The sequence below is a fragment of the Liolophura sinensis genome, chromosome 1, assembly GCF_032854445.1.
Source record: "Liolophura sinensis isolate JHLJ2023 chromosome 1, CUHK_Ljap_v2, whole genome shotgun sequence".
Taxonomy (NCBI): Eukaryota; Metazoa; Mollusca; class Polyplacophora; order Chitonida; family Chitonidae; genus Liolophura; species Liolophura sinensis.
In genome coordinates, this window is record NC_088295.1 from 43,846,190 (window position 1) to 43,873,914 (window position 27,725).

Genomic DNA, 27,725 nt, shown 5'->3' on the forward strand with positions numbered 1-27,725 from the left:
GATCTACATGTACTTTGCATAAAAGTTGAATAAAGTTTATGTTTACAGAAGTATTCATTTTAGTGTTGTTGCATAATCTGCATCATGCCTTATTCTGGCTTCAAAGAACTATTTTCCAATCAACAACTTTTAGTTCAAGCTACATTATATGTAAATACATACATGTATAATAAGAAGTTTTTTCTGAGACCAACATATCTCAACAGAACAATATAATCAGCTATCTGTACAAATCCTTTTTATTCTGTCACAATCTTCATAACAGAAGAGTACACCTTTACAGAGTTACAAAATATCTGTTTATTCAGCTTACAAAAAACAACAAAGATCTGCCCTCCATTGAAGTTGAGGGCAGATCTCAGTGAAGCAAAGTAGGTATTGGGTTATGTTTACCTTCCCCCAGCCATAACCCTGGAGTCTGTTGTATAAATGAAATGTTCGAGACCTGTGTCAAACCCCAAACGAAATGGAAGTTCCGGTCATCAAACTGATTGCAAAACATTATCAACTGAGGTCTATAACAACCTTGTCTCAGGATGCAATGAGCAATTCTCCTGGGCAAAACTTGGGAGAAAGTTGTTCATGTTGGAAACTCTGTATAAGTACCCCAATTTAGGCCACACATTCAGGCCATACAGTCTGTTTCTCACACCATAATAATTTTTTTTTCAAACTCAATGTATTGGACATTTACTATGGAATTATTGCACATCACAACAAAGCACATGCTTTGATATGTCCAAAACAGGAATATTTCCGAATATTGTATTCAAACAAAAACAAGGAGAGTAATGAATAAAATGTCATGACTGGACGAATGTGACTTCTGCTCAGGAATGGTCATTTGTCACTTTCCTTGGCCAGAGCTTACCTTCGCATAGCTTCCTATATAAATTTTAACAATTTCTCTTTTGAATACAATTGGGAACTTTTCCAAAATACAGTACAATAATTCAGGTCCCAGCTGTGCAGTCTTTTGTTCATTCCTGCCCTTCTTTGTATGTACATTCTCAAATTATCATATAAATTACACTATGATACAGGCCAAACTTCTGCATTTCAGTCTAACTGTACACATACTTACAAAAATCAAGAAGTCTTCAAAACATTATAATATTATGATGTTGACCAAGCATCACTCCCACCATAGCATGGGAACTGGCCAAAATCTCACCATATTTAGCACAAACTCCTATCTCCATGATTCCACTCTATTTTCATTCGCGATGCCAATTCATTTTCATATCAAGCTCTGTAGTGATTCTACCCTTTTTTCACATGTACATCTACTTGATGCTTACACGCTGTCTGTACAACATCATATCCTGGTCTGTGGGAGGTGTACAGTCTGTGATTACCCTATATTCACATGTACTTGCTGCAGACATACTGCCTGTACATCATATCCTGGTCTGTGGAAGGTGTACAGTCTAATTACACTATATTCACATGTACTTGCTGCAGACAAACTGCCTGTACATCATATCCTGGTCTGTGGGAGGTGTACAGTCTGTGATTACCCTATATTCACATGTACTTGCTGCAGACATACTGCCTGTACATCATATCCTGGTCTGTGGAAGGTGTACAGTCTAATTACACTATATTCACATGTACTTGCTGCAGACATACTGCCTGTACAACATCATATCCTGGTCTGTGGGAGGTGTACAGTCTGTGATTACCCTATATTCACATGTACTTGCTGCAGACATACTGCCTGTACATCATATCCTGGTCTGTGGAAGGTGTACAGTCTAATTACACTATATTCACATGTACTTGATGCAGACATACTGCCTGTACAACATCATATCCTGGTCTGTGGGAGGTGTACAGTCTGTGATTACCCTATATTCACATGTACATGCTGCAGACATGCTGCCTATACAACATCATATCCTGGGGTGTGGGAGGTGTACAGTCTGTGATTACCCTATATTCACTTGTACATGCTGGTTGTACAACATCATATCCTGGCCTGTGGCAGGTGTACAGTCTGTGATTACCCTATATTCAAAAGTACTTGCTGCTGACATACTGTCTGTGCATCATATCCTGGCCTGTGGAAGGTGTACAGTCTAATTACACTATATTCACATGTACTTGCTGCAGACATACTGCCTGTACAACATCATATCCTGGTCTGTGGGAGGTATATACTCTGTGATTACCCTATATTCACATGTACTTGCTGCAGACATACTGCATGTACATCATATCCTGGTCTGTGGAAGGTGTACAGTCTAATTACACTATATTCAAATGTACTTGCTGCTGACATACTGTCTGTACATCATCACATCCTAGTCTGTGGGAGGTGTACAGTCTGTGATTACCCTATATTCACTTGTACTTGCTGCTGACATACTGTCTGTACATCTTCATATCTTGGTCCGTGGGTGGGCCGGGTCCATATTTCCCCCGTAAGATGTATGCGTTGTAGATGTCCTTGGACTGCCGGCTCACTGGTGGAGGCTCAACACAGTACGAGCTGTCCAGCTTGAAAGCGCTGATAGGGTACCTGGTGAAAAAAAATAATATATCCTCAATGGACATTTTTTAATATTTATTGATCTGTTTGAGGTTTATGCAATGTTAAAGAATATTTCACTTACACTGCAGCTCTAGCTGTACTGTATTATATTTATCAGTGGAGAAAATGATTCGTTTATTTATCTGAATGGTGTTTTACACCATACTGAGAATATTTCACTTATATGACAAGGGCCAGCATTATGGTGGGAGGAAACCAGGCAGAGCCCCGATGAAACCCATGACAATTTGCAGGTTGAGGAAATAATTCAGTTCAGGCACATATACATATCTGTACAATATATTCTCAAGGTGTGAGGTATACATTTTCATGTTTACAGATTAGATGATATTTTGATGTGCTCAAGTCTCATCATATTCTCATTTTATTTCTTTATTTGATTCTTGTTTTACGCCGTACTCAAGAATATTTTGTTTATATGGCGACGAAAAAAAATAATATATCCTCAATGGACATTTTTTAATATTTATTGATCTGTTTGAGGTTTATGCAATGTTAAAGAATATTTCACTTACACTGCAGCTCTAGCTGTACTGTATTATATTTATCAGTGGAGAAAATGATTCGTTTATTTATCTGAATGGTGTTTTACACCATACTGAGAATATTTCACTTATATGACAAGGGCCAGCATTATGGTGGGAGGAAACCAGGCAGAGCCCCGATGAAACCCATGACAATTTGCAGGTTGAGGAAATAATTCAGTTCAGGCACATATACATATCTGTACAATATATTCTCAAGGTGTGAGGTATACATTTTCATGTTTACAGATTAGATGATATTTTGATGTGCTCAAGTCTCATCATATTCTCATTTTATTTCTTTATTTGATTCTTGTTTTACGCCGTACTCAAGAATATTTTGTTTATATGGCGACGACCAGCATTATGGTGGGAGGAAACCGAGCAGAGCCCGGGGGAAAACCCATGACCATCCACAGGTTGCTGGCAGTCCTTCCCATATATGGCAAGAGAGAAAGCCAGCATGAGCTGGACTTTACAGCGACTGCATTGGTGAGAGGCTCCTGGGTCATTACGCCGCACTAGCGCGCTAACCAAATGAGCTACGGAGGCCCTGTTCTCATTTTAAACCATCATACTGTACACACATGTAGTCAGTTAAATGTCAAATCACATAAGCTACCATATGTTGTAACAGTATTTCCACTTTATTCCCACATCTGGCTCAAATCAAACAGGTAAACTAAAGTCATAAATGTCAAGATATCACACTGACATCCTTTTGATCTCATTTTCATCCCTAGGAGATAAAAGTCTGACAGTGCACTGTCAGGGGGAGATTTCTACATTTACTGTTAAGGATAGACAACTTCAAAACACAAAGTTGATATTTTATGGGTTAATACAGTCCTTTAGTCTATGCCATGCAGATTCACTTACAGCTCAATCCCTCTTTTACTTGGTTCAGGTTCTCTCTTTGATGCCTCTTCAAATTCAACATACCTGTATGAATATAACATGCAACTGCTTACAAAGTGAAAGCAGTTTTATTTCTGAGCAACTTTATTACATGTATATGTATCTCAATTTTCTGTAATGCTGACAATTTCAATACTTTTTTAATAATTAGCTTTGTGGATACATAATTTTACATGTACAATATATATAATATATATAATATATGTATATATATGTATATATATATATATATATATATATATATATATATATATATATATATATATATATATATATGTACACACATACATGTACCATTTGTAATTTAAAGAAGAAATACAAAAATGTTGTTAAGCAGGTCAAACATTGCCAATTTGACGTAATAAAAAAGTTTCAATTCAAAACGATGATTTTAATTTTGATTAAAAGTCTGGAAAACTGTTTTGTTGAAATTAGATGTAGACGTCTGAAACTGGAACTTGATGTGTAACTTTGTATGATGAAGCCATGTACCAAGTTTCAATTCAGTAAGAGGAACCCTTTTAAAAAGAAGTCCAGAAAACAAAAAACGTCCACAATTTTACCCAAACTGGATGAATAGCAGCAGAAATGTAGCACAGATTGTTTCAACTGCTTGGTAGGGTACAAAAATTTACCAGATCATATGACAATAGTAGCAAGAAGAAGTACACCAAATTTGAACAGACTTAATTAGTTTTTGAGATGTCCTGCTCACAAGATTATGTCACACACACTCAAATGAACACCTGGACACACCCACAGACAGACAGACAGAAATGAAGATGCTCCCATTGTAATAGCAAAGGGGTCTAAAACTATTGTGATTATAACCATACCTCCTAAAACAGCTTTCAACTCGCCTCGATGGATTAGAGATTTCAAAGTCATAAACTTCTTTGCTGCAGGGAAGATCCTGAAAAACAACACTTGAATTCTTTTGAACTGGAACATACACAACACATGTCCATTTGGAAAATGAACAGACCTATTTGCAGATGTGAAGAGATGACAACATCCTTGGGCTGGAATGAAATACAAGTGAAAACAGCAGGCAACTGATTGTTTCAGTGAGCAGAAGACAGCTGTAAACTTGTCACATGATGAATCGTTTTAATACAGTTACTCATAACGTGGTGAGTTAATATTCTTTTCACAGACATACTGACAATTATGAAAACCAAATATGAAGACCTAATTCGTAACAACAATTTATTTCTGATGAGGTCATCAGTTAAACTATTGCCCCTCACTGGTGGAGCGGCCCGACTTTAGCTAAATTCATTCAGTAATTAAAAATCAGATTTAAGAACACGGCTGGTGTTATCACTTTCTTTCTCCTTGAAATTATCAAATACAGAAATGATGAGTTACTTTTGCCCTCCTGCTCTAAAGCTCTAAGTGAAGTAGACTTGTAGATATCATGTTAATGCCGAAAATCTTAAGAGAGAGACAGACAACTGGATAGGCAGACAGACAATGTCTCACTATAATACAAGCCATCAATGATGAACGGTGTATAAAAAATAAATAACTTGATTCCCAATGACTCTATTAAAGAATTATCCCATTTTACAATCATACCTTGAGAGAGACAAAGTGCGAGTCGTGATCCGAGAAAGATGTCTCAGTGGAATCGGACAAGTCTATGTCCGCGTCCACATCAGAGCTGTCCGAAGAGCTAGAGCTGCTACCCTCTGACCCCGTGGACGTGTTGGAAGCTGTCGACTCCTTGCCACTGACATTTGGGTTCGCTTCCATGCCTGTAGTACTGTAACAACAGAGAGAGAAGGAATCCATAACTGAAAAGAACACACCTGAATGTCCAAGGACAGCTCTCAAACAGCACTTCAGTACCACACACAGAGATCTACTTTCAGATCATTATGCATTTCCTGCATGCAATTCATTCCTTGCTCTTGTGTTTTTCTTTTCACTGATGTCTGGTTAACTCTGACGATGCACAGATGGAAGAGGGTGATGAAAAAGATGAGGGTGGTGACAAAGACGAGGGTAATTACAAAGATGAGGGTGATGACAAAGTTGAGGGTGGTGACAAAGATGACAATGATACCCTTCAGGCAAAAAAGTCCACATTAGATGGAGAGTCAGGTTTGTTCTCAGCCTTTAGGAAATACAATGCTTTCATACAGTGCCTTTATTCTCACAAAACACCAGGAGAATGTTTTACGAAGCAGTCATACATTGTGTTATTAGGTGGGGGTGTTATCATCTGCAAATGAAACAAGCTTCAACCATCTCACCTAACCTCTTACCCAGCCTACTGAAGAAAAGAACCCTGCCAACGTATTAATACATGATATCAGGTTCCGCGTAACTTCAACACTCCTACATGACCTCCCACAATCATGCAATTACAAATCTCTAACCAAGTTACTACTCACCTTCATTTGATTAAAGTTAAAACTCGCAATTTTTGGATCAACACTCCTACATGACCTCCCACATTCATGCAATTGCAAATCTATAACCAAGTTATTACTCACCTTCCCTAGCTTCTTTGATTAAGGTCAAAACTAACACAATTTTTGATAAACATTTATGACTGTAAAATCATAAAATTGTATGAAATTACAAATGTTCCTGACCATCAGTACCATCAGTACAATCTTTATCATATGACAGGGGCAGTAACCACAAATGATCCAGAAGGCCAAGATTCTGTGAACATGAAATTTTGTGACATAAGCCAAAGGCATAAATAATTCCAACTGAGATCATTTAGGGTATTTTCTCATCCTCATTTTGGTGAACATCATGTTCTGTGACAGTGGCTGAAGCCAAAAAGGGAAATATTACAGCCTTAATGGGAAGGGGACCATGAAATATTAAACCTAGATGAAAACTTTGTGGTCAACCACTCGAGATTCAATAAAACTGACTGTGGTCTGTGGGTGCTGATTAATGCAAGAATAAGCCAGAATGATGAAACAACTGAGAAACAGTGAGTAGGGGTGGGTTTGCAAATTGGTGGACAAAATCAGAACCACAAAATAAGCCACAAACCTATTATAGATACTCAGTATTGTGCTTCCAAGATGGGAGTTGAAAGAAGCAAATCTAAAAACACAATAACAGAAAAAGAGGAACGTAATTACAAACTAATCATGCAGAAAAACAACAGAAATGACACCAGCAAAAAATTAAATGATACCTTCAAACCACATTTGTACAAGAACATGTGAAAACAAACATTTTTACAACTGATTCATGTCCAAACAAAATAAACTTTCATTACAAAAACTTAACAGAAATATGTTAGATTTGCAAAATTTAGAAAACTAAATACTACATATACCACTATACTGAATTACAGAACATTTTTTTGATTTTAAGTACTTGATGTTTATGTCTGAACACATCCTGCAATAAATTGATAATAAATTCTTGCAATATAACAGATTTTATCATTTTATGAATCATTAATTATTCTCTGAAGACATAGCTGTTAATGCTAAATAAATAAGTAAATAGTCCTGTCTAATCCCATAAACAAAGCGAGACAGATCAGCAAGATGTTACTAAGGTGAAAGTGAAAGTGAAAAGTGGAATCCTCACCACAGTATAGGCATATGATAATCTGCTTTAATATATACAAATCCCTTTTTCAACAAAGGTTATATGTTCTGCATGTATGACATGTATATCATAATTACTAAGTGTACTCTCCTGACAAAATGTCATTTGAAAGTTTGGCTTCTCCATACAACTTGTGGGGATACAGAAATTAAGATGACTGATTGTGGTCAAGGAATGGGCATTACGCAAATTAAGGCTATGTCATGTATTAACAAAATTATTTAATCAATCAACAATAAAATATGCAAATTTCTGATTGTACACTGCAAATTGTATATCCTTTCATAACAAAAAAAAACCACAAGAGAATCCAAAAAGGTATTAATTCCCAGGCCAGACATGCAAAACATACAAATCAGGTTAAAATTTGCATCAAACAAAGCACAGACTCAAAGCACACCAAGTTTAGTGGAAGGATGAGGGATTAGCAGGCTGGATGGGTTCTAAATACTGTATTCTGAGTGTCACTCAGCAGGATGGATGCCGTCCACATAAAGTAATGTGAGTGTCACTCAGCAGGATGGATGCCGTCCACATAAAGTAATGTGAGTGTCACTCAGAAGGATGGATGCCGTCCACATAAAGTAATGTGAGTGTCACTCAGAAGGATGGATGCCGTCCACATAAAGTAATGTGAGTGTCACTCAACAGAATGGATGTCGTCCAAATACAGTAATGTGAGTGTCACTCAGCAGAATGGATGTCGTCCAAATACAGTAATGTGAGTGTCACTCAGCAGGATAGATGCCGTCCAAATACAGTGATGTGAGTGCCATGCAGTCAGTCACCAGACATATCTATTACAGTGTGTAGACCTATATATTGCCAAACCTAGTTTGGTGCACACATCCATTAAGGTGCAAATACAATCCTTCATATCACAATATGTTAATACTTTGAACTGTTGGTTCCTTGTCATGTACTGAATCTTTTGCCATCTTCTTGGAGATTTACACCATTCACACTTAGGTTTATTTGTCTGATTGTTGTTCAATGTTCTGACCCAAAATTTTTCGTTGTCTACATATACATAACGGCCATCACTTTTTACTAGGTGAATGATAATGGCTGAGAGCCCAAGCCTCTGCCACAGCCAAACAGCTACATGTAAATGGCTTGTGAATTTAGTCATTTTAATTACATGTACAATTATATTTCCAAATACAGCAACAGTTCAGCCACACCTTGTCACCACTTCAGTCACAGGAAAGGAGTATTTCAACAACAGTTTTTACATCCTAAAATGTACACTGAAACAACTAAAATGAAAACTGTGAAGTAAATGTAATATCCAGATAGACAACTGAAAGTTCTTTGCATGCAAATACTGTAATTATTGTTTATGTTTATTATTAGGGTGCTTACTTAGATATCATGTAATTATACAGGTATGTTTTACCTTGAAGTTAAACAGTTCCATTTGTAGAGTATCCAGCACTGTGTGTCCAAAACAATCAATAAAACCATCTTACCCTAAATGACCATAAATTTCATCCATGACTAAATTGTCCTTATTTCCAGATTCTGAGAGTTCCATTGATTTTAGAAAGGTGTTCTGAGGTTTGCTAGGGACACCAGCTGATATTCCAATAGGAAGTTTCAGCACCAAAAATAATACTGTAAAGTACATATTATTCGCTGGAATTGTTTTCATGGATTTACTCTAAAATATCTTCGCGGGAAATGATTTTCACATATTTAAGCAAACGAATGCTGAAAAAAATCTTTAAACTGCTGAATTTTCCTTCAGTTGTTATCATATAGCCAAAATAACTCAAGCACATTAAACAGGTATTATCAAGGGTGGCTTTAATTCTCCTTTGTTTCATGCGGCTTTGCTAATCCTCATAATCTGGATCAGAAATGAAAACAAAAGGGGGCAGATTATCACTATGTAAGAAGATTACTTTCACACCTACTGTGAGGAGTATATTAAAAGAAGTGTCACATCTTTTCGCCCCTTTGATGAGTAACTGACAAAGTGACCTGTCACCTTTCGAGCAGTTCAAGGCAAAACAGATGAATTCAATATTATCGGCGCCAGTTATTCATTCTTTATGAAGCAACACAATTAGTTTGAGATTGTTTTCGGTTTTAATTGTCCTCTGTAGCCAATTAGAAACCACTAACATTGAAGCAGCTTTTAAACGGCAATTGTGTACACAGTCACAATTTGTTAAAAGCTCAGTCATTGGTCCACAGGAGAGACACAGCCAATGGGATGGCGTGTATCAAAGCAATATTCATTGGAAGCCAGCATGTGCTGATATCCACTTTTCTTACACTTCACAGGCATACCAAAGATTGGTCAAACTAAAGAAGAATGAACTCCAACTTTGTTTTATACCCACCAAGCCCTATCACAAATGTTTTTTTATAAAGCCTAATTTTCCCTCCCTGCTGTTAAAATTTACTTGGCCTGCTTTACTGACAGAAGTTGCAATAAGAAAGATTTCACTTTATCAATACTACTACGAGTACCTGTAGTATATGATTCCAGTAACAGTATCAGAATTTTTTTCGCTGGAATTACTTTTCGCGGTCAATTCCAAGAAAATTAGTTCCACACAAAAATTAAGTACTTCACAGAATTACGGGACATTTATAAGCCTCTAATAATGAACTTTTGTTGATGAAATTTGAGATCATTTAGGGTATTTCTTCATCCTCATGAAGTATTCACAAGGTCGCAATCTTCTTATATTTTTATTTTCTACAAAAAGTCGCTCAATAAATGTGTCCACCAAACAGTTGGCCTTTTCATTTGTTAGGCTTGTACCCAGTGTTTAACACTGTAATTACCGATAGCTGGTAGGTTTATTGGCAATCAGATGAAATCTTGTGCTGAAAACAATACGGAGTGCATAAAACAGGGTTGTAGCATGGGAAATGAATACATGTTTCTGCTAAACACATAATCAGTATTTGCCACAACTGAACATGGTACGTTCAGTTGTTATATTTTAACAATGACATTTGTGATGAGCTCTCATACCTTTAAACAGGATGACAAACCAGTGTGCAGAAGTGGTCTGAACATGCTTTTTCTTGTGTGCTTTTATGTTCTGCCCCTTACTTATGTCTTTCTTAAAAATATTTAAACAAACTTCAAAATCATACTTTTAAAGGAAATAAGGATGAGATATCACAATGAGTGGAAAGAAATACAATGTAAGATGGGACAGCCAAGCCTGTTTATTTTGAGTTCGTCAAATGGAGATGGACAAAGCGTAAAGTGTCATAACAATACAAGGCACATAACACAGCGCATTGTCCATGTTGATCTGGAGATCCATTTGAGTATTCTTGACATTATGTTTGAAGTAAATAATACACATAAAATGCATGACTTCTGCCTACAATATTTTAACTTCTGCAAATGTTTTTACATTTAACATTAAAAACCCTCAAAAACAAAATGATTCATACCCCTTACCATTGCCAAATTTACATATGAGCAAATTTTCAAATGTGAAATGTTTATAACAATTAGGAAAACAGAGGAGCTGTTGCAATGACTCAAACACATGGTAAAGTGGAAATTGTTAGCAAAGGTTACTTCAAATCTGCTGAAGAGAGGCCTTAATCACAATTTTGCTCGAATTCTGTTGATAGAGAATATCAAACACATTTATTTACAAATATAATTCAAAATCATCATAGGCATTGTGAATTTCCTTTGAGCTTCACATGGCTTTGTAGATGTAACAGGGAGTTTTTTCAACTTACCCAGTTTCATCATGTCTTCGATCTGGTCGAATTCGACGAGAAAATGGACTGAAATTTTGTGCTGTCTTAGGCATGAAGTTTCTAAAAGGTAGAAGAGGAGAATAGGTACATAAGCACTATCTGAATTTCTGTCCATGCTTCTACTTTCAACAGGAAAGTCCCTGTATGACCACAAATTAGCTTTGCACACAACAATAAAATTTATTTATTTATTTGATTGGTGTTTCACACCGTACTCAAGAATATTTCACTTATACGATGGAGGCCAGCATTATGGTGGGTGGAAACCGCGCATAGCCCGGGGGAGACCCACGACCATCCGCAGGTTGCTGGCAGACCTTCCCACTTACGGCCGCACAACAATAAAGCAACGGCGTAAGATATTGAAATCATATTATGCTAAGTATATGAAGGGGCAACTTAGTAAATGTTAAATAGATTGCTCTGAAAATTAAGAAAGAAGGTGTTTAGGTCATAGGAAAGATGTACACAAAATTTTAGTATGCGAGTATGTTCACTGGAGTTGTGTGGACAAAACTACAATGTGGTTAATACTGTTTTGAACAGCATGAAAATTACACATGCACAAGTTTAGATCATGGACAATATGTATGTAAATATTCAGGCAAACCTGTGTAGTAATTTCAAGGCAGTTCCGTGGACAAAACTGTGTGTACAGAGGATGGGTGTATGTGTGAGTGCAGTGTTGTTCTGCACATACAAAACCTTTACTTGACAGAGCTAAGGTACAAAGCCTTGTGTCCGGGGACAGGTGTTGACTTACTTGACAGAGCTGGGTATGGTGAAGCTGAAGAGTTCATCCATGGAGGTAAGCTCATAAGGCTTGTAGTAGTCCCAGTAACCACTCACTTTCTCGTCGTTCTTGTGAGTCTTTATTACCATCTGCTTACCCTCTGAGCCCTTAGCCTCTGTGTTATGTGACAAACAGATAAGAGCAATGAAATGCTTTATTCACTTATTTATTTCTTTGATTATTGTTAAATATCACAATTAAGAGCTTTTTACTTATTTGGTGGATGCATAATGATTTTTGGTGGATGGCAGAGGTAGAGTTCAGAATGTTTCTTTCCAAACATGCCTGACCTATATACATGTATGTAACTGAGAGAGGCCAAAAATTCTTCCCTGAAACAACTATGTATTCTTATTCAAGTTTATACACAGATGTATGTATTATAACATCTACATATAATCTGAGAGAATTTACAAGGAGGAGCTACAAATATTTCTTTGTGTGAGCACAGATTCATGGGCCAATTTCACAAAACTTTGGAAGTCATATTTCTCCTAGCCTTTTTTTGTAAAAGACATTGTCTAGGTTATTGTGCCATATGGCGGCGTCATTTATGAGAAAAGTTACGCAAAAATTGATTTACAAAGTTTTGTGACAGTGGCCCCTGATCTGCAGTACAGAACATTCTTACCTTCATCATAAGGTAGGGGCAAAACCTTGGGAATTGGAGAATCCCACCACTGTGAATAGCTGTTCAAGTGCAAAAAACAGTGTCTGGTGAAATAACTATAACCCATGTGCATCAGGTAAACAGGATTTTTTTATTTCAAGAAAAAATGATTGACATGCAGTCACAAGCTGTGATGCTGCACATTTATTTATTTGATTGGTGTTTTACGCCGTACTCAAGAATATTTCACTTAGACGACGGCGGCCAGCATTATGACGGATGGAAACCGGGAAGAGCCCAGAGGAAACCCGTAACTGTCCGTAGGTTGCTGGAAGACCTTCCCATGTATGACCGGAGAGGAAGCCAGCATAAGCTAGACTTGAAAATGCGCTAACCAACTGAGCCACAGAGGCCCCTACGGCACATTTAAAAATGAACCCCCTGATCAAAAGGAAGACGACCATTGTCCTAACTATGAGAGTTTCCCCAGAGTTTTTCATTGCAGTTAAAAACAGGTTCTCAGACTGGATAGAGAAACAGTTTGTTTTTCCCACTGCCATACTTAACTTAATGTATGGAGTAGAAGTAGAATGTTAGCATGCTAAAGCTGATACAACATTATAAGACTGATTTATTTCTTTTTAGATATTTTGAGGCCAGGGAAAATATTACTGCTCCAACATAAAACCAGGGCTTCCTCTGAGTCGGTATTTTTTTCAGCCAGTTACTTTAGCCACTCAGCAGATTTTGTACCCAATACAATTTCTCTTTAGCCATATTTTCTTAGCAGTCTTGACTTAATCTTTGTGATCTTCAACTGACTGAATGGGAGCAGTATCTGTGACTCTTGGTGATCTCTACTTGTAATTCGTTTTTATGTGCCTTGGTGTAGCTGCTAGAATCAGTTTGGTCTCCTGCAGATATATCTGGATTTTAACCCATGCAACATTTAGAACAGCTGCCCTCAAAATAATGGCAGAGTGTTTTTGTTTTTTGAAAAAAAAAAACCTTTTTTCAATTAATCTGTGTAGCGTTCTAGTAAAATGCAATTTCCTCTATCAGAAAAATTTGTTACAAAATAAATTCATAAATTTAGTTCAAGGGTGGAAGGGTTAAATTTTTTAAGTGTGGTAACTTCATTGACATGTCTAACACTATCTATATTTATCTCCCTTAATAGTTATTTCGTTTTTTTTTTCTTTAGATTTGGCTATGAAAGGCATCCTCAAAAATGCTATGATTCTTGTTCATTAGATAACAAAAATGATTTCCAAGCGCAATCTAATGTAAGTCAACTTCCAAGAATGCGGAACCCTCTTTGTGGATTTCTGTCAATTAAAATCGCTGTGACTGTGTTATTGTTGTTTCACTGAAATGAAGCCGTTTGAAATAAAAGTAAATAAATTGTTTTCATCAGAAAAATAGCGAAAATACACATAAAACCACAGAAAACTCTCATGCCTGAAATGTACTAGGAGATTTGCACCAGGTATTTTGTGTATAACGTTTGTACATTTTCTTTGTAAATAAATTCATCACCAAAAACATTTGCATATTTTCGAATTTTACCACATTTCCAAAAATTGTTCTAATTTGCGACAATGGCAAGCACCAGTGGAAGCTCTGCTACCATTTCTTTTTCTGAAATAATTTTAAAAAATGGATGTGATGCTTGCTTCAAAAATTAATACAAAACAAAATAAACGCATGCTTACCAACCCATTATTTCCATTAGAAAAGAGAAGAACAACACATGGCCATGTGCATTGCGAGTCTTCACACTGTCGCAATTTCCACCTCTTCAATAGCCAGTATATATTCTCGAGTAAATAATTTTGTTGCCAGAAACTTCGCCGCTTCCCTGATATCGTCGCTAATCCATATTTTTGTTTGGCGACAATGGCGAGTGCCAGCGGCAGCCCTGTTAAACAATGACTCCTTTCTAAGTCACCTAATATGTCAGTGTTTCTATTAAACACTTTTGGGGCAATTGCAACAAATACTGAGTCAGTCTATACCTTTTCCTCATCCAAGCTTTCCCGTTGGTGGCCTGCCTGTTATGTAGATAGTAATCCGTTGACATCTCCCACAGATTCAACTTGCCATCCTGAGGCTTGAAGACACCCAGAAACAAATTGATCGCATGCTGTTTATCAGCATCTGTATTTGGAATAAGACATTCATCAGTCAAAAATTTGACATAATACAAAATAAAATATGTGAAGAAAATGTTCATCCTGCAAGACAAAATACACTATCAAACCATGTAACAGCAAGTGGATCCAACATTGAATAGAATCTTACAGAATACAAGTCATTTCCACTTTTAAAGGTTTCTAAGTAGACAGAAGTAAAAAGAATAAATTTTTTTTCACTACCAAAGGAGGGTATAAAAAATCATCTAATTTGCTGAAAATGTAAACTATCTTGGCAAAGTTTCCTGTTGAAGACATAGTTACATACCTTAAAAGTTGAGAAATAGTAAAAAGTCAAAAAAATTTAAAAAATAGATTTACATTTTTTTAAATTTCATATTTTGATTTTTCAGTGTTGGCAGGCGAAAAAATATTTAAAAATAAGTGTCGTTTGACAGAATGCTAAGCTAGAAATTCCATCTGTTTATCTGACAACAAACTCACCTGAGAAAGCATTGCTGTAGTAGCGTGACAAAGTCCTCATGATGTCCAGGGAGTGGGAGGTCCACGGAGCTATCTTCCTGTAGCCTTTGATCCTGTGCACCAGGTGAGAGCCGCCATACTGGAGGGCAAGTGTGTCCCCCTGGTCCTCATACAGCTCTTCTAACAACCTGTCCACACATACACGTTAGACAGAAAACCTAAGACAGCATTAGATAAATGAACCATTGAGTTATCTGCCATATAATCCAATTGATGGATTGGGTGTTGTTTAACACTATACTCAAGGATTACAGACTGAGGTAAACACTGGAACAAGACAAGTGGCCTTTCAAGAAATTATTCTTTGAATAATACCGATTATTGTCATCAAGGCACCTACGAACACTAGTGAGTGTGGGTTCATCTACAATTTATAATATAATTGTAGTGTTTTTATATGCAGAGTACTGAGATGATGACGAGATAAAGAGATTGACTGATGCTGTCAGTATACATGTATATCTTGTTGAGGGGATTTCCATGAAAGAAAAAATCTGATCAACATATGTAATGTTTACTGATTGAGACAGCTCTAACATAAACCTGACAAACTTGATACAAAGACACTTTATCGACCTTCCATTTTCAAGCCTAACATACACAAGTAGTATGATCACACTATATGTATTAAATGTTTTGGTACAATCGTGACATATTGTGGTCTATAAATGTTCAAATCTGGCACATGCTGTGAAAATGTTATATTCCTACAGCTGCCAGAAAGCAACTGAATTTATTTCGGTTTATTTGTTTCTCAAGAATTTTTCGCTTATACAATGTTGGTAAGGTTTATGGGTGGAAGAATCATGCAACACTTCAGCCTTATGAGTCACTGAGGTTGGAAAATGACAAAGGCCCTGAGTATTCACCCAGACTCACCTGACACAGTCTGTATCAAACTCCAGCATTGGCTCTGATACCACCCCCAGGGCATACAACTGAAACACGATCAGAAATGTATTATCTGTAACCTGGAACACCATCTATTGAACTGTGTATATGTAAGACCTATTTTCATTTCATTTTCGATGTACCCCATACTGTTACACTTTTCAGTAAATGTTTCACTTTTAAACACCACCTATATATTCATATGTATTATAAGATTGTTACATGTAGACCATCTTTTCGCATTTAATTAAGTAACAAAAGACATGTAGTACCATAATAATAGACTTAGCTATGATCATCAGTACACCTCAACCAATGAGGCCAAATACTGTACCTGTATATTATAAAACTCACTTGATAGCCCAGGGCACACTTGCCCACAGCAAACTGAGCCGTGTTGGTTCTGTCCAGACAGTCCACACAGTTCGTCCTCACCACACCTGTCTGCCTTAACCCATACGAGGTTTTGAAGCCCTGAATACCTGCCAGGCTGTGAGACAAGAAAAGCAAAATATACTAATATTATGTTTACAACTACTGTTGCAAATACAACATATTTAAACTAATATCAATACATGCAAGCATACCCATTATGGTGAAAATAAATGTTTTAGATCTCTTGGCCACTCCTTTAATAGTGCCAACGTCAAATCTGATATACAATCTTGCTGGACAAACCCAAAGCTAAGCCACAATTGTGGTTTCAATCCTGGCCTTGCAGAGGGAATTTGAGGATCATTCCAGCTCTCACCGTCTGTGGGGCCTTTGTGACTATAATCAATCTATGAAAATTGTGTGTCATTGAGACCACTCATCTTCTGCCAATTCAGTGTGCATATATAAAGCTGTTACTAATATGTAACAAATCCACCACTGTATTGGTAAAACATTTGTGAGAAATACTGGACTCTTGTGACCTGGAGGTCATGACAATCTTTTCAGTCTTACTCTACCTCATAAACAGTGGAGGGTCCCATTTCAAGTTTTAATATTAAGCTTAAGAATTTTAAACTCGTTGAAAGGTTTATGGGCAGAGGAACTGGAGTGCCTGGCATAAAGCACCAAACTGTTTGGCAAGTCGTCTTCTACGTACATTATACTATGCCAACAGCCACATAAGCGTCAACCTTTTACTGTCACCCGAGGCCCCCACAAACAATGAGAGCTTGGAAATCTAGATATTCCCTGTACAAGTGTGGAAATGAACCCACATCTCCTTTCTCCTAGTAACTGAAAGACAAACAAAGCCATTGATATGGAAAATATCTGGTCTAGAGGAGAGAAAATCTGGGCAAAAATAATAGAAACACTTACTGTTCATCGTTCCACATCTCTGTGTCTGTATGATTTACCCCATGGAAATAAAACCCTGTCCGCTTCAGGGAGTACTTTGCAATCTTTCCCAGCCGTACCAGAACATTAGAGTCCTTCCTGTACATAAGTAATAGTTCAGTGTTGTTATATTACTGTTCTTGTTTCAATGTGGACAGGGTAAGTGAAACTGAAACACTAAGAAAACATAATTACTCTCCAAATGAAATCAACAGGTGCACCATAATATTAGTTTATGAAGTCCCACTAACTCTGAAATATCCTGAACATCTAAATTCAACAATTCCCCTTAAAGCTGCAATGGTGTACTGTATTTAATTTAATACTATTTAGTTAAACCACATTACATTCAAACTGGGTTCAACAAGAGTGAAGAATGTCAATATCTAAAAGAAAAATGGCTTAACATCAACATTTTGAACAGTGTATTAATAATGCATTAAGAAGCAATTAACTTAACAGGCCCTAGGACCTGGTAGGTGTCTCAGACTTACATGTAAGTCAGACTTAATCTTAAATTCAGAACAATTTACTGTGCTATAATTGTGACCCACTTTAAGGATTTTTATTTTAATACTAAGATTAGTTTTTGAGTACCATCACAAAACTGAAAATTAGCATCAAAGTTAAAATCTTAGCTCAGGAAAACCGTGGGTTTTGGTCTTGGGTTTCCCCCGGACTGTGCCTGGTTTCCTCCCACCATAACGCTGGCCGCCGTCGTATAAGTGAACCATTCTTGAGCGCTGCGTAAAACACCAATCAAATAAATAAATAGTCAAGGAACTATAAATACTCTGTCAGGAACTATAAATACTCTGTCTTAAGTCTACTAAAGAGACCTTTAGTAGGGGGCAGAACAAGAAATGCAATTCAAGACCCATTAACAGGCCGGAATCTCTGAGAAGATATACTGCTGTATAGTGTGCAGAGAACTGTTTACTGTCAGACCTCTTGTTAATCCTGGCCATGTCAAATCCTATATACTGTATGTTGTGTTCAGGAGGCAGGAACTGGTTCAGGTATTCTATGGCTTCACGGTACTCTCCACTCAGTATACTCTCATGGCGCTTCTTCTCACGGGTCTACAACAACAACAATCAACTGACATCAGAGCTTAATAACAGTGAATGTATTTCAATCATGGCAACCTATAAGTAGGGTTCACCCCACAACGTTCATTCAGTTCTCAAGTTATCTTTATTTATTTATTTATTCATTTGGTTGGTGTTTTACCACATATTCAAGAATATTTCATTTATAAGCTGACAGAAGCCAGCATTATGGTGGGAGGAAACTGGGCAAAGCATGGGGGAAACCCATGACCATCCTAGACTCACAGCAACTGCATTGGTCGGAGTCCTGTGTCATTGTGCAGTGCTGGGGTGCTATCCCTCTCAGCCATGGTGGCCCCTCAAGTTATCTTTATATTGTAATTCTTCAACCTTTTCACATGGTTGCAAGGTGTTTATTCAAGCATATTCTGAAGGCATTATTCTGTGTTGACTGATAAAATTATACATTTTCTGCAGCCATAGAATGCAGTTTTGTCTTCAAAATCAGATAAAAAATGTGCATAAATTACACTCAATGTTGCTGTTTCATATGTGAACTGGTTGAGGAATCCCTTTACTGACAGTCTCAACATACACTGTGTTAAGATATACTGGCATTTTATCTCAGATGAACATCTCTTTGTGAAACACTGTATAATGCATATAAATGGGAGTTATGAAATATACATTTAGATACAGATCAAGGATGTCTAAAGTACTGAAATCTATAATTAATACATATCACAAGTTAAATAACACAGGAACTTTCAACTATACCTTGACTAGGTTGAGGACAATAATAGGAGCTCCATATCTCCTTGTGCAGTCATTAAAATGTAGCCCTGCCACATAGGCAAATGGGTCAGCCTGATCCACTGAAATAATTCAACAACAAATTGCATAATAAATTCTCAAGTAATCCTGTTATGTTTCTAATGACCTAACATGAGCCACTGTTTAACCCAAACCTAAATTCTCAAATACTAACGGGCCCTATTTAAGCTTGCAGGAAACTTTCTCGCAGACTAGAATCTGAATCTCCTATACTCAGATTATAGTTTAGTGGTAGCCAATAGCTTCAACAGCTTTGTGGTTGGTTGGTTTACTACGGTAAATGACCTAAAGTTTCGCACGTGAGTTATTGACGTTTACTTTCGCACAATCTGAGTTGGCGACAAGATGACAGAAGAGAGCGATTAGCCCCCAACCCGTTTCATTACCCTGTAGGGCGCTTGGCAGCTCTGGCTGCTAATCCTCCCCACATGGGGTCAAGTCACTGACAGTGAGGTGTGCAGGTCTCCTAACTCATAGACCTGCATGTACATCTCTAAATATACCCATGAATGAAATCGAAGGAAGTGTTATAAAGAAGGGCAATGTCTTTTACAAACCTTTAAATTTCAAACACTGTTTGAAAACATGACCAGGCCAAACAAGGAATGTCCATGCACAATGTACGCTGCAGATGAACCGATCATTCCGGTTAGGCTTACATGGAAGTCACATCACACTGTTATCTGGTGAGCAGGGTTTAGTACACTAACTGCTGAGTGAAGCGTGAGGTGGTTTATTACATTCCTGAACTGTTAGTATAATCCCCTGACCACCCCTGACGCTCTCCCGTGGTGCTCAGTCGGTAACAACCACAACCAACAAAATGAACCCTGGAATACGTTTTCCGAGTCCCTGGGTGAAACTTTAGGTCATTCATCGTAGCGTTTAATGATGTGTTCAAGAATTTTTATGAGGTTTATGAGCGGAGGAAATCCAATAATAACAAAATATTTATTTATTTTATTAGTGTTTTACGCACCACTCAAGAATATTTCACTTGCATGACAGCAGCCAAAATTACATTAGAATAAACCTGGCTGAAACCCAGATGATATTATATAGAACACTTTTAACCAGAACAATCAATTTATTCTGGCTGTTCCAAAACACCATTATTACAGAAACCTGATATTGCTTACACATTATTGGAGGTTTTGGCATCATGCTGGAGATATCCTGCGACCAGAAGAGTGGTATGGAGCCTCGGAGCTGAACAAAAGATGTCACACGACCTGTCGACAGAAAGGTCTCTGAGGCATCCAGCACAATTTGCTCTGTCTCAACCTCATTGGCTACAGCACCCTGCAATAAGACGAAACATCACAGGTTAATTTTATTTACCAAAACATGCACTGTTCTGATCCTCTGCACTGTGAAATTTGAAACATTTAGACCTGAAGCACTTCATTTCCTAAATATATGGCATTAAGAAAATCTTTCCCAATCTTCACCAATCACACTGAGACAAATACATTTTATACAAATAATAATATGGACTAAATTCTGACAGACGTGTTTTTTTTTTCTTTTTTTATTTTGTGGCAATCTGTTACAATAATAAGTGTACATGTTTCTCTCAAATTAGCCCATCAAGGTCTGCCGCAACCTGCGGATGGTCATGGGTTTCCCCGGGCTCTGCCCGGTTTCCTCCTACCATAATGCTGGACGTCGTCGTATAAGTGAAATATTCTTGAGTATGGCGTAAAACACCAATCAAATAAATAAAAAAATACAATTAGCCCATCAAAATTATGATATGTAAGAGCCAGCATGAGCCAGGCCTTGTTCACTGTGTCCTTCTTCAAATATCAAGAATAATGCCACAATGACTATTAACTACAATGGTGATTACACTGCCCCAAAAGAGACCTTTATCCCCTGAAGGTTCTTACCTCACAATTGGCTCCCCTCTTTAGAAAACGAGTACCGGCAAACTTGTTTGACCTTCTGGCAATCAGTGTCACATAGATTGGTTTGCCAAAGATAGACACACCTTCACGTATAGGAAAACAATTTCTTTGTTGAGAAGTAGAAAGAAGATGTCAATGGAGGCCCATAAGTGGGAAGGTCTGCCAGCAACCTGTGGGTGGTTGTGGGTTTCCCCCAGGCTCTGCCCGGCTTCCTCCCAACATAATGTTGGCCGCCGTCGTATAAGTGAGATATTCTTGAGTACGGCGTAAAACACCAATCAAATAAATAAATAAATAAATCAATGGAGGCCTATGCAAATGCATTGACATGAATAATCAGCAGCTTTATACCTTCAAAGGAACAAGGTTTTTTTCGGACAACTTAAATATTAGTCCTACCAGATTGGTAAACATTACATCATCATCAAGAATAGCTGCCTACATTGGAGTTGATGGGGTTGATATGTATGAAAAACAGGTCTGTGTGGGTACATGAAAAGAGTGTCCCTGATTAGAATGAAAGTTTGAAACTGCAATTCGGAATAAAAAAATGTAGAAATTTGAGAAGGTTTCCTTGTTTTTTCTTATTCCACTTCTCCACATCAAAACATTCAACTTTTCAAATATATGTATAGTATATCCTGGTTCACAAACTTGCTCTCCAGAACAAGAAACAGCAACCAAAATGCTATATTTGTCATTTGCATGTAGGTAAAAGACATTCTCCTGTCCTAGAAAAGGATACATGATTGGCCAATGAAGCCATGGATGAGATGTAACACCCAATCAGAATGGACGACGTCTGAGAACTTGTCCAGCAGATGCATGTTCCAGGTGAACTTGACATAAGGCTCATTCTTCACACCATACACAGGCGTATCTGAAACACAACATTTCAAGCATACATGGTACTACACCCAGATACACCCAGCTTTGTTTATGTTCTCAGCAGGCTGGCAGTCTTTCTCAAGACATGTTTTTACAGAACCTTTAAATATTCACCCACCACACAGACAAAGAATGTCCCACTTGGTAAATTTACGAATCATGTGACTATGTAAAAATTTATAGCAAAGGAAAAAGAACGCCACAGCAACAAAGCATTTCAATTTTGTTGGGCAAAAGTTTGTATTGTGTTTAAGAAAGTTTTTTAAGCATTGGAAATGAGCTAAAATTTCAGCTCAATAAAACCATATCAGAGACACTTAAACACCTCTGGTCTGAAATTTAAATTTTTCCAGTTGGACATCTTCCTACATTCGAAACACCTTTCTAAGATCAACAGAACTCTCATCAGCATCAAGCGACATGAACAACATAGCCATGGATTAAAGTTAAGGTCATTTCAGTGCAAGTATTTGTACCTGACAAACTTATTTGAAGCTTAATCCAAAGCCAAGTAAGCCAAAAATAAATACTGTATTTTGCCCTGAAAATCTGCCCCCCAAAAAATGCATTTTAGAGGCAAATAAAGTCAATAAAATATTACTTTTGGTACTGAAAGATTATTTTTCTAGCACGGAGGTCCTGGCTTCCAAGAAAACCTTTAAAAATCATCTTTCTAACAAGAAGAATCAGGCCCAATGAGTATAAACTTAGTCATGGTCTTAACGTTAGGTCAGACACAGCAGGTAAAAGTATACCACATCATTGGTAGCTCCTTAGTACCCTGAAAACTTACCCTGTTCTATACTTTCATCTAGTGGCTGATTCGCCATGACATTTTGGAAAGGAAGGTAGGAGTCATCTGCGTTCTCCAAAGATATAAAGTCTTGGAATGTCTGTCCAGGGTCCTCGATTGGTCCACTTGACTCTGCCTCGATTTTAGCTGGCATTCCTGCTTGTCGGTTTTCGAAAAGCTCACCATCAGTGGAATCATCAAAGAAATATAGTCGGGTGTTGTCTTTCTTTTCTGCAGACTCAGGAACTATGGAGATTTGACTGGGCATCATGTTGTACTGTAAGGTGTGTGTCAGGTCATAGCTGTAACTGTACAAATGGATAAAGAAACACAAATAACCTTTATGTTATGTAATAAAGGCGGCCTCAGGTATTACAGTGACCTGTGTGCTAGCCATCATGAATTCCACATATATTTATTTATTTATTTGATTGGTGTTTTACGCCGTACTCAAGAATATTTCACTTATACGACGGCGGCCAGCATTATGGTGGGTGGAAACCGGGCAGAGCCCGGGGGAAACCCACGACCATCCGCAGGTTGCTGACAGACCTTCCCACTTACGGCCGGAGAGGAAGCCAGCATGAGCTGGACTTGAACTCACAGCGACCGCATTGGTGAGAGGCTCCTGGGTCATTACGCTGCGCTAGCCCGCTAACCGACTGAGCCACATATATGTAAACAGTTAAAATCTGTTTAAGCAGCAACACATATCTTACATTAGATATTACATACTACAAGTAGATTAACAGAGGCAGCAAAGCCAACTATTGCCATGTAAAAAGGATTCAGTACATCTTAAATTTATTAGCCAGAATGAAAAAAAAAAAAAACAAATTCCCTAATAATCATTGTATTTCCAAACCAACCCAAATATTTCCTCCACTGACCTCACCCCTGTTTCCTAACCTGCCTAAGTGTCACTATGAATTGTCTGCTTCCATCAATTATGGCAATGTATTGCTCAGAGTCTATTTTATGTCTCCATGAAAAACGGTATTGAAAGGAATTTGATACAAAGTTTATTTTATCAAAATATTGGGTGTTGCATTTATATTTTTGTTCAGTATAGTTAAATTAAATTACCTGAAGTAGAAATTGCTTGACAAGTCAACATTCTGAAAGAGCTTCTCATATCTGTAACAAAATAGAATCAAAATGACAAACATCATCTAGAATCATAGTACCCAAACATATGTGAAGTGACAATGTGCATGAAAGGAAAGTTCAACATGAAATATAATCAATATCTTTGCTTTTCAGAAAATAGGTCAACCACTGCTTGTACTTCTGAAATATCCCTTAACAGCAACATGTAGTTTTTACTCAGAAAATATGGCCTCAAGCTGCATTAACCAATCAGGGCGTTACTACAGATGTTTTAAAAAAAAAATTCAGGACTTTTCAATACTGCTCAGGACCACGTCTAACTCCTGACTGGGACATTTATTCAGGATTATTCAGGATTATTCATGACAGTGGCAACCCTGCAATCATCCTTAACTTCTGGTTCTAGCCTGCATGAAAACTCAATGAACCAAGATATCACTGCCAAAGAGGCGAGGAAGCAAGAGTATTTGGCAGGCACAAAAATATATATGTTCAATTCACATAACAAACCAACTTTGAAAGCATCAGCTTCTCAAAGACAGAAGCATTATTGAGGCCATCATTTGCTGTGCATGTTTCCTTACATGTACTTTCATTATTTTTACAACAAATAGCCCATATATCAGGTGTCAATCAAAAGTTGACCCTTGCCCTCTTGTAATACAGTAAAGGGGGACATTACTATGTTACCAGTTGGTCCACAAATCAACATCACACAGGCCGGTGTGAACAACAGACTATGCAGCTTGAGTCTTATTTCCTTTTCATGGGAACAGTTCCATACAGGACAACTGAAAATATTGTGTAAGGATTGGATATATCAGTGTTACAGTTACCTGCTTTCGTCTGGATGGATAACTCGTACTGTCTCATTAGGGATGTAGATCATACTCGTGTCTTCCACTTTGTATACAGTGTGGGATCCAATCAGAGCAATTTTCCTCCTTTTCGTGATGAGAATGATATAATAACCTTCCAAAAAGCGGACAAAACCTAAGAAGGAAATTTTAGAAAAAAGGCCAATGGTATTATATGCCAATGTCAATGAAAATAAACTTAACATGTTATGAACATTTCGTTGCAGCTCCTGAGCTAGATGTTCAGAACTAGATGAACTAAATGTTATGAGCTAGATGCAGATCCTGGCATAAACAATTTGTAGTGTGGCAATATCAAGAAACACACCCACATATATGTAAACTGGGTACATTTCCCTCAAAATTGCTTACAGTGTAACATTCATAGCTGAGGAAAATTCTGTCCAAAATTTGAAAAATCTCCCAAAAACGTAAAAATATTAAAAATGGTAAGAAAGTGTGTACCACATTTGAACAGTCTCGCTAAATTAGTTTTTTAAATGTCTTCTTCACCATGAGGCATTAAACAAATCACCAGTCCATAATTCCAAAGTTTATACAACGAATAAAACAAATGCTGACAAAACCATTCAAACCTATCTTACCCACAATTCCATAGGCTGACACAGACCGACTCATGCCATTGTTACTGCGCTGGGACATGCGTGTTTTGTTGCCATGATAGATCATCGTCAAGAGATTTTTAATCTCACCCTGCGTATATTCCACCTGGATAGCAAAAAAAAAAAAAAACAGAAAAAGATAGGAATACTATAGAATATAAACTGAAATACTGGAACTGACTGAAACATTTCTGGATTGTTTTTTTGACAGTCTCTTTAATCCAGCAAAGGAGTTAAAATTATAAACAAAAATCATGCTGACTGGTCTTTGATGGCTAAAAATATAGTTTTTTTGTAAGGACTACATTTTTTTAATGTAGGGACTAACCAATATCAAAGTATAATGACTTGCTATTTGGAATTACACAAAACTGTCATATGTTACAAGTGAAACAAACAGACACTCTAACCACCGAAGCGGTCGTTTATATTGAAAAGAGATCTATTTTTGCAAAAAGTTGAACAATCAATAATCATCAAGGAGTTAAAAGATGAATCCAAGGATGATATCTGTGACAGACATTTCAGCATAAATAAAAAAAACACATTTAGATTAATAAGTTAATCGCTTAAAAAATAAAACCAAGAAAAATAACAAACCTTGTCATCATGAATTGCCAATTCTCTAGGCTCGGTTCTATCAATCTTTAACACTCTGAACTTGGTCTCATTGTTGTTGGAGCCCACTAGATAAAACCTCTAGTAAAATAACACAAGAAAGGAAAATATATATATTCAGTACACAATTACTTTAAGACAGGCATATAAGACATATGAGAAACTTTCAATAACTATAAAAGAAAGAGGTGCATAGTAAAAATATTTTCGCAAAAAGACAGCCTAATCTTTGCAGAGATGTGGAGCAGGTTTCTAGAGTCTCTGTCTCTGGCCCTATATCTTTACCGGGCCAGGGAGAACAAAATTGACTAAAAACCTTTCAGCACTGCGCAAAAACAGACTTTTAAGATTTAGCAATTTAATCTTGCTTGAACCAATGGTAAACCATACACCGATTCACACCATGTCCGATAAGTCCTTTCTGGACAATCGCTACAGTCCAAAACTAGTGTTAATGTTGGCTCTTACCTCTCAGCTCACCCGCACACGCACATGTATATTCTACTTGGTAAAGGCACACGAGACCAAAACTCACCTCATAGTCATCGCAAAAGCAGCAGCCATGTTGCCTTCACCACGGTTATGGGTCTTGAAAAAGTTATTGTTCCTAGATGGTGCATGTACGGTGAACCCGACAAGCCGAGCATCATTGCCGCCTTGTTTAGAAATAGTTTGCCGTGTTGTGAATACGGGGCTGGTGTACCATTACCGAATGGACTTTACCTGAGATGTTGCATGTGCAGGCGAGCTGAGAGGTAAGACTTAATGGTGACACCACATTTGGACTGCAGCCATTGTTTAGAAAAGATTTACTGGACATGGAGTGAATCAGTGTATGGTTTACTATTGGTTGGCCATGTGGCTACAATACTCCCCCAGCCCAATATGAAGAGAGGAGTTCAAGTAGCCACCTGTGGTTAAATCTTGCTTAAGAGTTATGCTATATAAATTCTGCTTGCCATTGGTACTGATGGTGCATGTTGTTGTTGTCGTACACAGACTTGCCAACAAGTTGCTCTAGCCAATTTACTTACCGCTTTCGTTTCATACAACACAATCTTCTGCGTTGAAGATATAAGAGGGACTTCCATCTTGTGAGTTTACAAGTGTTTTACATTGTGACACAGAATTAGAAATCAGTTAAATCGTCCGTTTCGGTCAGAAAATCAGATGTAATGTGGGCGTACAGGAACTGTTCGATCATCTCCTTGTTCTCATGATCCATTAAATCTTATCATCTTAACCTCCGACTGCTGGACTTACATACCACTAAGCATTGTCTTCCAAAAGAAAAATACAGTAACCAAACCCTTGCAAATGTAAGAATACTTTCATAGTATTTGACAGGTGTCTTTGGACTTCTTCGAGTGTGAATGTGACACGAAAGAGT

The 27,725-nt window shown here is 37.4% G+C and overlaps 1 protein-coding gene across 4 annotated transcripts; it reads right to left on the bottom strand.

Annotated features, from left to right (window-relative positions):
- Nucleotides 1-201: 201 nt before the first annotated feature.
- LOC135462074 (polyphosphoinositide phosphatase-like) lies at nt 202-27,718 on the bottom strand. Of its 4 annotated transcripts, XR_010443430.1 has the most exons (25): nt 27,370-27,718; nt 26,318-26,416; nt 25,700-25,823; nt 25,074-25,230; nt 24,214-24,264; nt 23,128-23,435; nt 22,192-22,326; nt 21,429-21,529; nt 20,676-20,838; nt 19,480-19,577; nt 18,599-18,732; nt 17,633-17,749; nt 16,673-16,808; nt 16,307-16,365; nt 15,389-15,555; nt 14,768-14,909; nt 12,771-12,829; nt 12,110-12,254; nt 11,326-11,406; nt 7,024-7,077; nt 5,581-5,767; nt 4,836-4,912; nt 3,961-4,023; nt 1,801-2,524; nt 202-1,720 (listed from the first exon to the last, which is right to left on the bottom strand). XR_010443430.1 is itself a non-coding variant. In XM_064739422.1 (24 exons), exons 1-24 carry the CDS (start codon nt 27,424-27,426, stop codon nt 2,347-2,349), a joined length of 2,892 nt encoding a protein of 963 aa, XP_064595492.1. In that variant the 5' UTR covers nt 27,427-27,718; the 3' UTR covers nt 202-2,346. The 4 variants fall into 4 exon arrangements, 3 of the variants coding, with proteins under 3 accessions (XP_064595492.1, XP_064595494.1, XP_064595495.1); XM_064739422.1 differs by having other exon boundaries at nt 202-2,524; XM_064739424.1 differs by lacking the exon at nt 7,024-7,077 and having other exon boundaries at nt 202-2,524; nt 27,370-27,717.
- Nucleotides 27,719-27,725: the final 7 nt, after the last annotated feature.

What these genes read in the sequence shown, in the direction of transcription:
- LOC135462074 (XM_064739422.1), bottom strand. Translation starts at nt 27,426, where the DNA reads ATGGAAGTCCCTCTTATATCTTCAACGCAGAAGATTGTGTTGTATGAA. An exon ending in GTTGAAAGCTGTTTTAGGAG is followed by an intron (nt 4,024 to 4,835) that starts GTATGGTTATAA and finishes ATATTCATACAG; the next exon opens with GTATGTTGAATTTGAAGAGG. An exon ending in AGTAAAAGAGGGATTGAGCT is followed by an intron (nt 2,525 to 3,960) that starts GTAAGTGAATCT and finishes TTTTTTCACCAG; the next exon opens with GTACCCTATCAGCGCTTTCA.